This window comes from Peromyscus eremicus, chromosome 12 (genome assembly GCF_949786415.1).
Source record: "Peromyscus eremicus chromosome 12, PerEre_H2_v1, whole genome shotgun sequence".
NCBI lineage: Eukaryota > Metazoa > Chordata > Mammalia > Rodentia > Cricetidae > Peromyscus > Peromyscus eremicus.
This window is the reverse complement of record NC_081428.1, coordinates 7827058-7844352: the sequence shown is the minus strand read 5'-3', so window position 1 is coordinate 7844352 and position 17295 is coordinate 7827058. Positions and strand designations below refer to the sequence as shown.

At 48.0% G+C, this 17295-nt stretch overlaps 1 protein-coding gene across 1 annotated transcript in view; it reads right to left on the bottom strand.

Moving 5' to 3' along the window:
- The window catches only part of Urb1 (URB1 ribosome biogenesis homolog), a 62493-nt gene that overhangs the window by 34615 nt on the left and 10583 nt on the right, over window positions 1-17295 (bottom strand). The window contains exons 6-14 of the mRNA XM_059276853.1: window positions 15351-15436; window positions 13715-13849; window positions 11380-11504; window positions 8817-9012; window positions 7438-7575; window positions 4042-4215; window positions 3245-3374; window positions 2493-2609; window positions 1310-1422 (exon numbers count right to left, since the gene is read on the bottom strand). Coding sequence (XP_059132836.1) covers window positions 1310-1422; window positions 2493-2609; window positions 3245-3374; window positions 4042-4215; window positions 7438-7575; window positions 8817-9012; window positions 11380-11504; window positions 13715-13849; window positions 15351-15436 — 1214 coding nt within the window. The remainder of the gene's footprint in view (window positions 1-1309; window positions 1423-2492; window positions 2610-3244; window positions 3375-4041; window positions 4216-7437; window positions 7576-8816; window positions 9013-11379; window positions 11505-13714; window positions 13850-15350; window positions 15437-17295) is intronic.

Genomic DNA, 17295 nt, shown 5'->3' with positions numbered 1-17295 from the left:
TATGATTTGGATTGCTTCGGCTAAGGTGAGGCCCAGTGTGAGGAGAAGTGACTCAGTGGCTTAACCGGCACGCACAAGGCTTTGGGCTCTAGCCCTAGCACCAGGGTGGAAAAAGACAATGTTTCTAACTCTCTACGTGTATCATCAAGATCTACTGGTCTAACAACATCTAACATGTCACTTCAGGGTGGAAACCGCTGGAGGCTGAGAGGAGGGCTCAGGACAGCACTGCCTGGGCCCTGCACATAGAGCTGGAGCACTGCACAAGTATCCTGAGCACTCTGTGACCCCAGCACCTTGTCTGACGTGCTTTGGGTGGAATGGCCAAAGCACCCTTGTGCAGCCTGCCATGTGTAAGTCCTTATGCAAGTAGGAGTTGTCCTCAACTCAGAAAGAGAGCATCATGCAAATACACACAGACCCCAGGGCTGCAGACTTTTCTGGAAATGCTGTGTGTGTAAACACCAACATGCATTTCCCTGCAACTGGCTCCAATTAAAAATTGTACATAAGAACCAAGCCATTATATGATCTGAGCTACTCAGAAGCACACTTAAGCTTGTTGTTCATGCCCTCAGTACACAACAGGAACAGATCTGGGGTTCCAGGGCATTGGTGAGCATCCAGGGCCTGCTGACTTCCCTCTATGAGTAAATAGTCTGACCCTAGAAGATGTTACTGAAGATGTACAAACACAGTACCCAGTATCTGCCTGCATATCTGCCAGCCTCAGCTCTCTGCTGGCATGGTGGTATTCCCATCTTGACCACTGAGCCCCTTCAGGGTCAGAACAAAGGAAAAGTGATGTGCTTTACTTTCCAGTGTGTTAACTGACAAGAACTGTGAAATGCTGTGGGATGTTCTGTATGGCAAATGTGTTGCTAATTAGTCAATAAATAAAACACTGATTGGCCATTGGCTAGGCAGGAAGTGTAGGCAGGACAAGGAGGAGAATAAAGCTGGGAAGTGGAAGGCTGAGTCAGAGAGACACTGCCAGCCGCCATGATGAGAAACAGCATGTGAAGATGCCGGTAAGCCACGAGCCATGTGGCAAGGCATAGATTAATGGAAATGGATTAATTTAAGCTGTAAGAACAGTTAGCAAGAAGCCTGCCACGGCCATACAGTTTGTAAGCAATATAAGTCTCTGTGTTTACTTGGTCGGGTCTGAGCGGCTGTGGGACTGGCAGGTGACAGAGATTTGTCCTGACTGTGGGCCAGGCAGGAAAACTCCAGCTACAGAGAAAGGATGGAGAGAAAAGCCAGCCCAGGAAGTTGGCAGCAGAGAACTGGAAATTCCACTTCCTACCTGTGCTTTTAGCCACAAAAACTTGTTAGCAGGCAGTTCCAGGGCCACCTTCAGCATGTGATGCTGCAAGATGGGAGGGACTTCCTCAGGAGGGCCCTGTTCAGAGATGATGCCTGCAGACAGAGATCAGGAAAACACAAGGTTACCCAGAGCTAACACCCTGACCCAGAGAAGAAAAAGAAGGAGATAGTCCGTTCTGTGTTCCATGCTCCCTTGCCCAGGCTGTGAGAAACACACCTCACCTGGCATCCCTTACCCGATGCCTAGCCAAATTCTTCAACAAAAGTCCAAATTCTCTGTGCCCACAACAGCCCTTGTCTGTCCCTCAGCCAATTCCCACCTGTCCTATAACTGCAGTCCCCATACTACATCACATCACAGTGCCTCCAAGTGTGGTTATGAACTCACTAATGTTACAACCCTCCATGACTCTATGCAGGGCATGGGCCCTATTATCCAGGCTGTATTTGCAGAGAGAGACTATGACCACTGAGCCTGAGCCTGGTCCCTGGTCTCTAGATTCCTCTCTTGCTTGGGAAAGATACAGCTGCTAAGTCCTACATGGCCACATTTCTTTAAGTTTTATATTCTCATGGAAAAGACAACTTTTCACCCTTGATGATTAAAATGCTAATTATAAGTCTCAAAAATATATTTCAATAACATATAGATTCCAAGAATGGCAAGCCATCTTCTGTAGGCCCAAATATAAAGCCAATTTTATTAGGCAAATTTGACCATCAAGGAACCATGTCCAGGCAAGCATGATGATACTCTTATACGAGGTGGTTTGAACCTCACTGGGGTAAATCATGAAGGAACTATACCCAATGTGCTTCTGCACAAACAGGATAGCACGTCCTCCACAGGGCTCCCCTTTCCGCTGTCCATGCACCCTGCCTGGGCGTATGAATCTTGGGGACAGCCCTGAGCAGCTCACTCAGCGTGGTTTTCTCTACTCTCACTGCTACCCTAAGGGTTCACTTAATGAGGACTTACAGGGCCCAGCTATCTAAAGAAATGGTGGTACAAATAGGTAATGGTGAGGGATCCCATCTGCTGGTAAACAGCCCACCACCCTTCCCGATTCTCAGCTCCTAGACTCTGCTGCAGTTTACTGGAGTGTCCTTTATCCCCACTGGCAGAAACCGAGGCAGCTTGCCTGCAGCCTCTTAAGACTCACCTTTTAGGAGTTTGCTGAAGTCAAAGTTGTACTGCATGACCATGTGGGGAACAACCTGTTGGTAGAGGCATATGACCTGGAGCAGAACAGCTTTTAGAAGAATGGTTTCTGCATTGTCTGCATCAAAGGGAGACAGTCTGCATTAGGACAAATCCTTGTTCCTGATCAAGTGAGCATTCATGCCACCAGCCCTAGCCAACTGCATGCTGCACACTCAGGCAACGGAAAATGTGATAACTAGATTTAAGGGCCAGTGGTAACAGGGCTGAGACTGTTCCACTTCACTGCTGCAGCCTGCTCAGGTCAAGGTCACCTCTCTGGGCTCTCCTGTCCTCATCTGAGCAATAGAGACACACAGCAAGGACTGCCCTGGGGTGCTGCTGTAAGAACGAATCAAGATGTAAATATGGGAAAACCACACCTGCCAACACCAAATTTTAACACAAGAGTGGCCTCATAGCTCACCTCCATCTGCATAGCACCAAGAGTCCCCATCCATTCACACAGCACCAGCAGTCAAGTTTCAGAGAGACATGGTGCTGGCATAAGGACCGAATGTAATTCTAACAGATACTAAAATTCAATCTACAATTCCATCTAATGCTTCTTCCTAAACAAGAAAGGATACAAGATCTCTTCACAGCCAGAGGGGAATTGATCCAGAACTCCTTGAGGATTCTCTCAGAGGAGACACCCCAGGCTGCCTGTCATCTCTGTCCCAGGCCAAGAGCAGAAGTAGCTGAAGCCCTCACCGTGCTGGACAGGCTCTGAGGAGGCAGGAGTCTTGCTGTCGCTCTTCTTTCCTTTCCCATGGTCCTGCTTAATCTCTTGCTTTTTCAGTGACTGCCAGACCCAAATAACTGTGTTCAGATCTGGCAAATTCTAAGAGAGAAAGAGAAGCGAAGAATAAAAACCAGTCACTTGACACACGGAAAGAAATCATTGAACTGAACACACTACAGGGAAACAAGGCTAGTGTCCACAGCCCGAGGGGAGAACAGGTTCCTGCCCTAAGCTCACTCCTGCAGATGTCCCAGAACTGCACTTGCTCTTACACCCAGACCAGACAGTGGAGCAGGAAGAATCCTTCCTGGAACAGCTCCAGTAACTGGCCAAGCACCACCAGGGTGCTCTGCACTGCTGGCCAGCGTGTCGAAGTCATACCTTATTAACAGAATTAGCCACGGGGGAAACAAGGGTCCCTCCAGCCACCCACCTTTATCTGCTTTTCCTTGAGCCATACACCATCACTGTGTGCACTTACAGGCACAGTACAGCCACTGATGAGCCACAGGTCCACCAGAACCAGAGCCCACTGTTTCTACGCCAGTGAGTGCGTGGTCTGACTCTTAGCTCCCTCAAGGACCTGTTCTAAGTGAGACAGAAGCAAACATTTATCAGCTGCTCCTGCCCACTGGCTTACTGTCTAGCAGCTGAGAGGACGCATCCATCCCATGGCTCCCACCCCACGTTCCCAGGATAGCCCTTCTCTCTTCTGTGTTTGGTGAAGGGGTATGCAGAGAAAACTCAAACTGGGACCTACGCCCACCTTGCTCAAGGCTTCTCTGAAGAGCTGAACAAAGTCTTCCATCATCTCAGCTGTGTACACGCCTGAATCTTGCCAGACCTCTTTATCCAGACAGTGGTCAACTGTTTTTAATGCTCTCTTCAAAATGACCGAAATAAGGGCTAACGCTGAGTGTCTCACAGGAATGCTGTCCAACTGGGAAGAAAAGAGAGAGATCCGTCATGTCTGCAGGGGGACGCCTGGGCCTGGTGGGCTCTTGTTCCTCAGGTCACTCTGGGGAAGCAGAGGAGATGGCTGGACTCTGCACTGAGAGGTGGTGGGGACCTTCCCCGTAGACATCCATTCGGTCTGACGACAGCCGTCACCAGGAATTCTCGGTAAGCCTTCTCAGGTGACCACTCGGCCAGGACAGATGGTCTGCAGGGTCAGCCCAGGATCTCCCTAGAGACCACTTGGCGTCCACAGAAGCACTCACCTCAAGTGAGGCAGAAAGAGGTAAGAAAGATGTCAGGCTGTTCCTGATGAAGCCCGACTTCAGGATGACTAAGCATCTGTATTGGCTTGGATAACATCTGTCCCCCAGAGGTTCATACGCTGGAAGCCTGTTCCAACATGGTGGTACTGAGAGGTAACAGAACCTTTAGGAGGTAGGATCACTGAGCATTGAGTAGGCTTCAGTCATGAATTAACACAGTTCTCATGAGAGAGTTGATTTCTAAGATGAGCCAAGGCTAGTGGTGAATGCCTATAATTCTAGCACCCAGGAGACTGAGGCAGGAGAACCACCAGGAGTTGAAGGCCAACGTGACCATCACAAGAACAAAGAGAATTTAACCAGCCTGTCCCTGTCTCTGGCTTCCTTTCTCACCATGTGTCCCCACCTCACTTCTGGAAGCACTCTACCTCTTTTTGTTCGCCTGCCCTGTTGTCTGTGGCACAGTAAGCGGGACCTCACTAAAGCCTAACCACATGAGGTCCCTCACTCTTGGACTTCCAGCCTCTACAGGTGCTGTAATAGTGACAGAAGATGGAGTAACGCAGAAAGCAACCCCCACACAGACTTCCGACAGTCAGAGTCCCCTCCAGTCAGAGGACAACCAAGAAGGGTGTCAAGGTCCTCAATGACCTCAGAGACTGAGTGACACTCAAGGACCCATAGATCCTCTTATCAAAGAGGAATGGGCCTGAGCCCTGACCAGGGGCAGTGCGTTCTTGAGCCAGCAGCCTGCTGGTCCCTGGCTCTCTACCAATTCTAGCCGAATGGGCACCTTCCCAGGACCCCCACGTGGTCCCATCCATGTTAGGGCGTGTGGAGCTGTGGCTGGAATAGTAGAGATTTACAATGAAACACAAAAGGCCTTCTGACTTAGCTTAATAACCATGATGGTCTAGTACGCCAGCCTTCCAGGCAGCTTCAGTTTTAAGTACATATAGTACACTTAAGAACAGAGACATGTTCTAAACCCAGCAATGGCTCCACAGCTGGGACCCCTTCAAAGGCAGGCCTTGAAAAGGGCTCCCAAGTGCCCACAGTGGAGGGAGCACGGAACTAACTCAGGACTCCAAACCCTGCAGCCAAATCCTTCTCCTTTCCCATTTCTACTCCTCTTTCTGACTCTGAAATACACACTGGTGGAAACTTCTCAGAGGAAAGCAGAGGGAACAAAACACAACTCCTAACCGCAAGCCTTAGAAGCCACTCACATCGATGTGTCCCCAACAGTACAAGTCTCAGCTCTTGGGAGGGCATGTGGGCACAGGGGACAAGGCTGTGACTCAATGGTCCTGGGCCTGCACAGAATGACTGCCACGAGCAGAGACAGCTCTGTGCTCAGTCACTGCTGAGCCACCCAGTCCAGGAGCTGGGACCCCCCTCTGGAGATACAGCCCTGGTGCTGGGAGTGAAAGGCAGCCTTCCATCTGACCGCAGGGACTGGGCAGGGAGAAGTGCCAATGAGGCCTCCGAGGAGGTACGTCCGCTGAGTTCTCCCCATTTCCTTGAGGCCCCTTGGGAAACGCTAATCTCTCCACAAAACAGACGGGACCTAATTTTGCGGATGATTTGTCAAAGACGACAAAAGGCCCTTTGCCCAGTCCCACACAGGCTCTCTCTCCTCACACACTGTACACACTCAGCACGAACCCTGCATGGGCATCGGAGGATTCACGCAGTCTCAGGAGGGACACAACCTTCCAGTGGTTTTACAGCGCCCGCCAACCCGACTGTGCAGAGCACCATGGCTGCTGACCCCATTCCTGCTCACGTCACACACCACCTGGCCTCTCTGGAAGGCTGGAGATGGCTCTCTGAGTGCCAAGACTCTCCGTGGGTATCAGGCTACCTGGCCTTAGGATGGGCTGGCTGCCAGAGTTCAGTGGCAGGTGTGTCAACAATCAACAACCACTCACATAAAACTAGGACACGGTGGTAAAGAACAGGAGTCCTCAGAATGCTGCTTCTGACAGGAAATGCGGACATCTACTGGAAGGAAGATGTGAACTGTTTGGAAGTTTATTTTATTTATGTGTATGTGTCTGTATGCGGGTATGAGCACATGAATGCCGGTGTTTGCAGAGGCCAGGAGAAGGTGTCAGGTGCCCTGGAGCTGCAGTTACAGGCAGCTATAAGCTGCCCAACATGGGTGCCCAACCAAACTTCCTCTGGAAGAAAAGCAAGTGCTCTTTGCCACTAAGTAATGATGAGAAATTTAAGTATCATTTTTTCCTCCAGCACAGCTTGAAAAAAGCTGCTCCTCAAAGTATATATTCCCCAGAAATCTTAACACCTGGTCCAAAAGGCCCTTGAAAGAAATGGAGATTGGCTGGAAGTTCTGGCCCCACCGTACCCTGGTATCCTGAAATAGTGAAGTTCTACTGCCGACCTTCCCGCACCCGCACAGGACTACAGAAGTGTGACGGGATGGGGTCCCCACAGTATGCTGAAGCAGAGATGAGGACCATGCTAGTCACCTCTGGAAGGAACGCTAACCCCAGGTTGACTAGATCGGTCCCTCACAGGTGACTTCAACCCAAAATCCTGTCTGAGAAAACGGTCCAACGCAGTCAGCAGCTCTTCTCAGGACCACACACAGCAGAGGGCTCTGCAAGAGAAAGCTCTGTGTGTGTGTGTGTGTGTGTGTGTGTGTGTGTGTGTGTGTGTGTGAGTGCGTGTGTGTGTGTGTGTGCGTGTGTGTGCGTGCGACTTACCTTTATTTTTAAATTTTAAATTTCTTTTTTTTTTTAATGTGCACCACACATAGGCAGTGCCAACAGAGGCCAGAAGGCGTCGGATCCCCTGAAACTGGAGTGTGTGTGTCACAGATGGCTGTGAGCCAACACGTGCTGGGGCAAACCCGGGTCTTCTGGAGAGCAGCCAGTGCTCTTGACCACTGAGGATTTCTCTACCCTGTGACTTACATTTAATGCCTGAGTGAACATGATCTTATTGCACACCAGAGGCACCGTGGTCACCATCACCATCGCCAGGAGCCTCGGCAAGGGGATAAACTCTCTGGTCCAAAAGGCCTGGGAAATCTCTGGCTGGGCCTCATAGATCTAAGACAGGGAAGAAAGAGACTGGGTTAGGGATGGAAGAAGGTACTGCCTGTGAGTACCCCCAAATCCACTCATACATAATCACTACACAAACTACTACAGTAACAAGGGCTCCGTCGCCGGTCACTGCTGCACTTGACAGGTGCGTGACAAACGACACCGTCCTTCCTTCCCTTTTCGGGACAGGGTTTCTCTGGGTGTAGTCCTGGCTGTCCTGGAATCACTCGGTAGGTAGCCTAGGCTGGCTTTGAACTCACAGAGCTCCAACTGCTTCTGGCTCTTGAGGGCTGGGATTAAAGGTGTGCATTACCATTGCCCAGTTAACCACACTGTCCTTTTAGAGCTCCACGAAAATACTTAACACACAGATGTGTTCATGGTGTCACAGCTGGACCTCAGTGGGACTACCAGCCACATAGTAGACAGACCACATCATAAGGACTCACGCCAGGCTATAAAACCACACAAGTGTCCCTTCAGCAGCATGGGGCTAGACAGCATCAGAAGTAGCTCTTAGGGCAGATTCCCCAAGCTGGGCCAAGGTGAGTGCTTCTCATGGGATTCAGGAGGCCTGTACACATAGGTGCTCTAAGAAAACCAGAGAATGTATGAGTTAAAAAGCTGGTTTTACAGATAATGTCAGGACCAAACTGAGACACCAGCAAACCGTCATGGGAATTTCCCTGAAAGGAAGACCATAAATCAGAGAGAGAAAGCTTAGCCACACTAGGTGTCACTACTATAGTTTTATTTATACTTATATTGCTGTGTGTGGGAAGACACAGGAGGGTCTTGCAGAGATTATACAAAAATTACAAAATCCACCCCACCCCCACCCCCACAAAACTCTCCTGGTCCCAAGCATTCAAGAATGGGACCTCTGATCTAGACCTACACTGGCAGATGAGGAGGGGCTGGGAAAGGGATTAATACACAGCACTCAAATACTTCATCACATCCTGCAAGGTCTACTGTCCTCTTCAGACTTCACTGACACCAGCCTATCCTGTGACTCCCAAGATCAGCAATGAGTTCAACTGAGTCAGAAGGGAGAGTTCCAAATCCAGCTCAGTGAAAAGTCAATGCTACCACAGGGCAAGACCACCAAATCCCACGGTCTAAAGTATCCCCGAGACACCCCGGCAGGCCAGCGTGCACACCCCGGCAGGCCTCCCAGCGTGCACAGCGGCCCCAACTGCTCAGACACTGCCCTCCCAGCCAGCAGCTCCGCTGTGCTCTACCTTGTTTAGCAGCTTCACATTATTGAGCCAAGCGGACTTCACTCTTGGAAGAAAGGAAAATGTGACTTCCTTGAAGTATTTGGTCAGCAGGTCCGGGCACGCTTTCAGAATGTTCACCACAAGAGCGGCCACCAGCTCATCCCCAGGCGCAGTTTTCAGACTCAACAAGAAGTGTAAGAGTGTCAGGTTGCCTCCTCTGTTAGGAACAGGGACAGACCAGAGGGTCAGCAGGAGGAGGAGTTCAAATACACTGAGCACTGAGTCCTCTCGGGGACGCGACAGGCACATGACAGTGAGTACACTTTCTCCAGGGCACCTGATGTGGTATGCTTTGGCCTGCAGGGGAGCCCTAGGGGAGGAATCCCCTGGGAAAGCATCTTCCAGCATGAGAGGAAGACAAGAGTAAAGCCTGGCATGGTAACACGCTCCGGAAACGCCATGCTCAAGAGAGTGAAGTGGGAAGGTCATTTTAAGTACCAAACTCTGGACCAGCCTGACCAATAAACAAAAGCAAGCAGAAAAAAACCCAGACAGGAAGCACCATCCCAGGACCTCTACAGCTAAGGCTCCAGGGCGCTAGGCCTTATCCGCCCAAAGCCTGAAGACAGGACTACTTTTCACAGCTGCTTGACCCCGGGCAGTCAGAGCATCCAGATGTACCCAGGCTCTGCCATTTGCTCATTAATTAGGCAGCTCACCAGGGTTGCCATACTATGGCTACCACCTGCCTTTAAGTCTTACCTGACGGTTACAGCATCTGTCTTCACCTGCAGACATTCACGTCACAATGGCAACGCTGGGTAGTCAGACTGGCCTGTAAAGTTACTATGTTATCTGGCCCTTACAGAAACAGGCTGCCACCCCTGATCCACACTGGCACCTTGTCTGCTGACCACTTAGTGTACGGCAGCCACCGTCCTAGGCAATGACCAGCCTCCACTCTGACCACATCTCACCAATCAGACTATGAGCAGAGAAGTGACTATACATGGTGGAGAGAAGTCACAGAAGCCTTGGCCAGGCAAGAGGACAATGACAGCAGAGGGCCATGTGAGCAAGGTCGGCAGGGGAGCGGCCCTGAGGTGATGACCTGTGAGGGAGGAGCCACGCACCTGCTGGCCACCTTCCTTCAGTTCCTCAGCTCTTTTCATCCCAACAGCACGGAGTTCCCTCCCCAACCCCAAATAAAAACCTCACTGTTTGCCACATTAACCTCAGCTTTGAAGGCCACAGGAAGAGAGGGAAATGCTTGGGGGGTGCAACGTTTCCAACAGCTGTAACATGGTAGTGGATTCTAAAATCCTCAAGTCGCATTTTAGCAGGGAAAGGCGTTCACCCTGAGGGAAAAGCTACGTGAAGTTTTTAAAGTTAGGACTAGGAGCACAGCTCGAGGTAGAGCACCTGCCCGAATGCTTAAAAGCCCTGGTTTGCTTCCCAGCACACGGAAGAAAATAAAAATAGAAAATATTACAAAGTGAAAGAAATGTAGTAAATTCAATCAAAATAATCTCAAAACAAATCCTCAGTCACACACAGAAGATTTCCCACCATGCCACCATGTTGAAGGACTCAATTATGTCCCTACAGCCATTCCAAGTCACAAGTAACTGAATTCTTTTGTGTTTGTTTTTTGAGACAGAGTCTCTCTATTATGTAGCTCTGCCTGTCCTGGAACTCACTATGTAGCCCAGGCTGGCTTTGAACTCAGAGGTTCAACTGCCTCCGCCTCCCAAATGCTGGATTAAAGGCATGCACTACCATACCCAGCCTGACTTCATAAAAGAAATGCTATGCAGCCTAGAGGAGTCTAAGGACTAGAAAACACGCTCATCTTTTTACTGCTGAATGAACGCGGGGCAGACTGATCGTTTGCCTTGTTAGAGAAAAAGACAGACATATAGTTATCTGACTACAAAAACACATTCAAAAGAATTAGTACCATTAGATTCGGACCTCCTTTCCTTGCTGATAAAATCTTGTAACTGAATTAAGAAATACACAAAACCACCACTCTTGATGTCCTACCCACTGGCAGCATGTTGGAGGAGCAGGGGCCATTCAGCTACCACATGGATCAGGTTTGGAATCAGATTTCCCGCACCCAGTGCAAGCTCTGCTGCTCATGGGGCAAGTGCCTTGCCCTCTAGGTGGCCTCCTTCCTTTCTGTAAAAGTGGGGTAACAGAGCTCAGGGCTACTGTAAAGCCTGTGTCAGCAGCTTGCCCTCCCTGGGAAGGCCCACTCTAGGGAACTCTTTCTCAGATCCAGAGGACAGTATTGTCTTTAAGTACATCCATGCGCAAATGTGTACTGCCTTCCCCTGCGTACACGGTCCTTTATCCTGTGTGCCTAGATTGCTATTGTGAGCACTCTGTCCACAAGGACACTGATGGAGAGACACTCTCCAGGTGCTCCAGGTGACCCCGAAAATAAGTTTAATCATGTCCATGATTCTGACTCTAAGCATTGGTGCCATCGCTTAGCTGGTTTCCACTGGACGGTCAGGACATGCCACCACCCTTTATGGAACACACACACAGGGGTTCACACAGCAATGTACTTTACCTGCCAGAAGTTCCCAAAGAGGCATCATAAAAACTAATGCCATGCTTTCGAGAACAGCAGAGATCTATCAGGAAGTTATGAACGAGGTCCCTCACCATGGCTTTCCCCGCCTCTTCAGCAGACACCTGGAAAGTTGAACAAACTATCAATTCCAAGGTCCTAGCTACAGAATAAAGACTGGGCAGCGTCACCAGAGGATGACAGCTAAGAAAATACTGTAAATCAAATACCTGAATGAAAAATGAAAAAGCAAACAAGTAACCCAGGAAACATACACTGATCACCAAGAAACAATACTCTTAAGAGGGCCGAGTTCAAACTTGTATTTTTAAAAAGTTAAAAACGACTTAATTTGTCTTGTGCTTTTGAATAAAATGAGTGCTTTCATCAGCCTGTGTGACTTCCTGGTGAGGAACACACAAAAACATGTTCAGAACAGGAGGACATGGGCAAGTTACCAACACAAAAGGAAGCAACCGTAGGCTCTCAGGAGGCAAATAACCATCAAGTTAACAGGGAAACTAAGCCCTCACTGGCGCTCAACGTGGTGGCAAGAGTTTCCACCTAAAACCTGAGAAAAAAGATTCTAAAACGGAGCTAAAAACAGTTCCTAGTTGTCTTTCTCAAGTTAGCAGCAGCCTGCATTTTGAGCTACTATGGCGGGTTCCTGGTGTGCGCGCTCGACCTGCAGTATGGCGGGGATGAGGCCTCTGCAAGTGGCACATTAAGCTGTGTGGTGGATTTAGCCTTTGCTAGTACAAAATAAAAAAAGAGGTTTCTGGGCTACACGCTGCTTTGATAGAAGCATAGACCCACTAATTCTGAGAGTTGATGGCTCCCAGAGCTGGCGAAAAAACGTACTACCGCCGGCAGAGCCAGCAGCCACAGCACTGTTTCAGTCTTAGAATGCTGCAGTTTAAAGCAATAGGCTCAAGGTAATATAAAAAATAAGCCACGTAAAGATGGCTACCACACAGAGAATCTGGATTATGTTCTCTTTGATATTCGTAACTGAAGAAAAACATTTGATTGTAAAAGCTGTTGAGTTATGCCAAAATGTATATTTTAAAGATACCTTGACTTCAAAATTTGGATGTAAGGATATGTTGCTTTGGAAAGGAGGCTCTGCTTTTGTTTCCACAGAAAGCCAGAGGCTATGGATTTGTTCCAGATTAAGATACATCAGGTTTGACCAGCCAAGACCCCCTGAAAGGTCTCCGATGACACCATGGCCCAGATGATCCAACATCCAGAATGGTTTGAAGGCAACTGGCTCAGACAATACAGCCTCATGGACTACTCCATAATCCTAAAATTTTCTTTGTGTCCCCATAAGATACAGCGCCCCGCTCCAGCAGGAAGTAGTAAGAGAAGCTACGCCCAAATTCCCAAATTATATGTAATTTTACTATGTTAAGGCTAAAACCTTCCTTTTTGAAAAAAAAAAAAAGAAAAGGAGAAGTGCTGTGGATATCATTCTGTATAAATAAAACACTGATTGGCCAGTGGCCAGGCAGGAAGTATAGGCGGGACTAACAGAGAGGAGAATTGAGATAACAGGAAGGCTGAGTGAGAGAGACACTGTCAGCCGCCGCCATGACAAGCAGCATGTGAAGATGCTGGTAAGCCACGAGTCACATGGCAAGGTATAGATTTATAGAAATGGATTAATTTAAGATGTAAGAACTAGATAGCTAGAAGCCTGAGCCATTAGGCCAAACAGTTTAAATAATATAAGCATCTGTGTGTTTATTTTATAAGTGGGCTGTCGGACTGCTGGGGCTTGGCGGGACCCAGCTACACCTCACCAGGCTAGCCAAGTCCATGTTCCACAGCATCCACAGAAAACCAGGATGAATGCTAGGCTTAGGCCAACGTGAGAGTGACTGTTCTAACTCAGCAATGAATTAACAATTGTAACATAAACTATCTGTCGGTAAACAAAATGTGAGGCCTTCTAGACGGAGTTCGGAAGTAAGAAAGTTACACTATAAAAGCTGGATATTTTAAAAGAAGAACAAGCAAGAAGAGAGGATGCAGCCTGGAGGAGTCCTGCAAACCCGCCAGACAGGCATGGCAGGGCCTGATGTCACTCAGCAGAGGTGACTGATTCCTCATGAAAAACAAAAGGTTTACTCTCACTGCTCTACGACCAGAATAAAAACCTACAGAAATTGTGTCTTATCTTGCAAAGAGTTAATCTACCTATCTAACCGTACGGCAAAAGAAACAGATGGTATGGGATTTCTTTAAAGGTCTGCGGTAGTGTTGGGATGCCTTCTCTTCCTGACTGTGAGGGTCACACACAAGGACTAAGTGAAACCTGGCAACTTACCTCAGCACTTTCTGGGTTTTCTGGACTGACATCTGTGATCCCATTCCAGTTGTAGAGAGAAGCTATATGGTTCAGAAGCTGCCCGGTAAAGAAACGCACCTTCTGGGTTTTCGTGATGTTTTTATTGTGAATTACCTGGATGCAGTCAGAAGACAAAGAAAAAGGAAGTCTATCATTTTTATAATACTGTTCACTGTTTTCTACTATTAAAAAAGCATGTATGCCAAGGGGAGATAAATTACCAAAGAAATGGAAAAACAGAAAGAGAAACAGAATTTGCCAACATTCCCAAATATCTCAGAATACCCACTTACCATTTTGGCGTGTTTCCTTTTAGCCCCGCCGACCTACCCCCACATTGCACATGTGTACTAGCTGGTTATCTTTTTTTGTCTGAGGTTATATTTATTTATAGTTTGGATGCTTCCTTTATTTACATTGTTTACCTTTTCTCACACTATTCAAAATTGCATCAGCGTCTCATTTTGGAGGGCTTTCCCCTTCTGTGCCCTGACTGGACCGTAACTGATATCACTGTTCCCTGTGGTGTTTGTATCAGTGGTCCCAACACTCTAGCTATTCCCCAAAAAGCCATGATCAGAATCCTGCTAAACACTTTTCACCACCTCTCTGTCTAGGGAGCAGGTGCTGGTTCTTACAAATAGGACCCAGATCAAGATCTCAGCCCCACCCAGAGTTACCCCCAAATCCCTGTCACTGTGGTCCAGGAACATGTATTCCACATGGGTGGTTCTAATGCAAAGACCAACTGTAAGTTCAGGTATAAACATACGTAAAACTCTGACACACCATGCCAGAGAGGCTGTGTCCCTCAAGGCTCAGTGCTTTCTCCAGGAAAGCACTCATTTTCACAGCCTCTTTGCTGGCACTGAGATCGAGTTATAAAAAGGAGGCGCTGGTTTGGTGGGGACAAACCCCTCTCGCTACTGTTCACATGACTGTAAGTGAAGGGTCTCTCGACCTCCACTCGGGAGCTGTACTGCAGGATGTGTTGCGACATCACCGATCTCACTCACAAGGGACCAGTGGGATGACCCACTGTGACAATCTAAACTCTCTCCAGACATCTCCAAATAGTCTCCCTTGGCGGAGAAGGAGTCAAACCCTCTTAGTTGAGTCACTATGGCAAATACTATCTAATGTTTTGTCCATACTTATTAGCCTTTTTTAAAGCACTGGCTTCCGACTTTTCCTTTTGGAGGATCAGTTTCTTCACTGATCACTGAAAGTATCTCTAGATAAAAAGCCATGATCCTTTCACCAAGTTTTAAAATGTCTCCTAAGATACCTGAAAAAGGCAGAATATGCAACACATCTCAAATGAACACTTGTAAAGAAAGGATCATTTGCATTTACAGCCCAAACTACTGCAGCTGAGTTACCACGAACTGCAGACTGACAGCTTTTTTCTCTTATGGTAACAAAATGGGCAGGCTGCTGGAGCTCTGGCTTTTCTTTAACCTTCTAGTTCCAGAACTAACTCCCCTCAAGACCAAGTTGAAGCCTAAGAAGCTGCTGTCCAAACTACCTCACCATAAGTTCAACGCTGAACCATATGGATGGCAGAGGAGCAGGCCTGTGGGCATTCTCAAAGACAAACGAGACAGACAGGTACCTTTGTTTTCAGTGTAGACAACAAAATGTTGATGGTAGAAATCTTATCCTCCTTTATGCCTGAGCTAAAAATGCAGGGGATAAATTCTGAAAATAAAAGTTGCAAAGAATTAAACTCCCAGGTACTCTGAAATGAGGAGCAAACCCCACCACACCTGGTTCAAGTTCTGTACTAATCACACAAGTTTTCAACATTAAACCTGCTCCATGGCCTAGGGAATCAAGAACATCTCAGGGTAAAATGACCACAGGACGTGTATGATGCTTGGTGCCGGCCCAGCCCCGTTTAGTGCTTTCTTACATGAAGTAAAAGCAACTACTGGGAGGGGACTCAGAGTGACAGTCCTCGAGAAGCTGTCCCCCACTTAGACAAGCTCAGGGCTGCTTCAGACAGCCGTCATTTTGAGGTTGGTGGGTGTGAGGAGCAGTTCGCTTGCCTTCCCTTTGACTTGCCCTTTCCTCTACCAAGAACAACTCAGACCTAGAAGTGACATAGGCAGAAATGTCAAAGCAATGACAGTTTCACCTGCTCCACACAAGCCTGAAGCAACACACAGTTTCTACAAAAGGAAAACGCATCCTTTTTTAAACGTCAAACCAAAAGGCTAAGTTTCAAGTCAACAAGGACTCTCTAACTCAGCTGCAACACTGTGACATCCAAGTTGACTGCTGGTTTCTGCTGGGTCCATATGCTCTGTCCAGTGTTCATCAAATGCTATTCTACACTCAACCACCTGTCACTCAAACACTGACATCAGGGTGTATTTTCCACCTGGACAACTAGTACTCAATTTGCTCACCTCCTCCCATGCTAATGGACAGTCAGAGGTCTGTCAACCAGTTATAAGGCTTTCTCCTAACCAATCCTTTATGCGTATCCTTAAACTATTTCCTTGGACAACTGACTAAACACAGCATGGCTGGATCCAACATCTTTAACGTCTCGATGCACAGGTGCTGTGGATATCGCTCTGTATGCTGTGAATGTGCTGCTGATTGGTTAATGGCTGATTGGCCAGTAGCCAGGCAGGAAGTATAGGCGGGACAAAAAAAGAGGAGAAGGCTGGGAACAGGAGGGCTGAGTGAGGAGACGCTGCCAGCCACCGCCATGAGAAGCAAGATGTGAAGGCAGAACTGGGAAAAGGTAACAAGCCACATGGCTAAACGTAAATAAGAATTATGGGTTAGTTTAAATGTAAGAGCTAGTCAGTGGTAGGCCTGAGCTAATGGCCAAACAGTTTTAATTAATATAAGCCTCTGTGTGTTTACTTGGGTCCAAGCGCCTGTAGGACTGCAGGATCAGGATAATTTCAGCTACACACAGGGCCCAACTGCCCCGCATAACCTGTCTACGGCAGTGTACACGAGCACTTGGCCATCCTTTAGAGAGAGGCCAGGTGGGTGAGATGACCTACAGCGGAACCCTAACATTCCCAGCCTAATCCTGAGCTAGTTCCTGGAAAGAGCAGGGGAAAACTGTCTGAGGCACTATGATGGCCAATTCTCATTGTCAAGTTGACTAGGTTTAAAACTGCCATAAAAACAAACCTCTGAGCACATATATGAAGGTGCTTCCAGAAGTTTAATTCAAGAGGGAAGACCACTCTGTTTGTGAACAACACTGCTGTGGGATGGTCTGTATGTCAAGTGTGTTGCTGATTGGTCAGTAAATAAATCACTGATTGGCCATTGGCTAGGCAGGAAGTATAGGCGGGACAAGGAGAAGAATTCTGGGAAGTGGAAGGCTGAGAGAGAGACACTGCCAGCCGCCACCATGACAAGCCGCATGGGAAGATCCCGGTAAGCCACGAGCCATGTGGCAAGGTATAGATTAATGGAAATGGATTAATTTAAGATATAAGAACAGTTAGCAAGAAGCCTGCCACGGCCATACAGTTTGTAACTAATATAAGTCTCTGTGTTTACTTGATCGGGTCTGAGTGGCT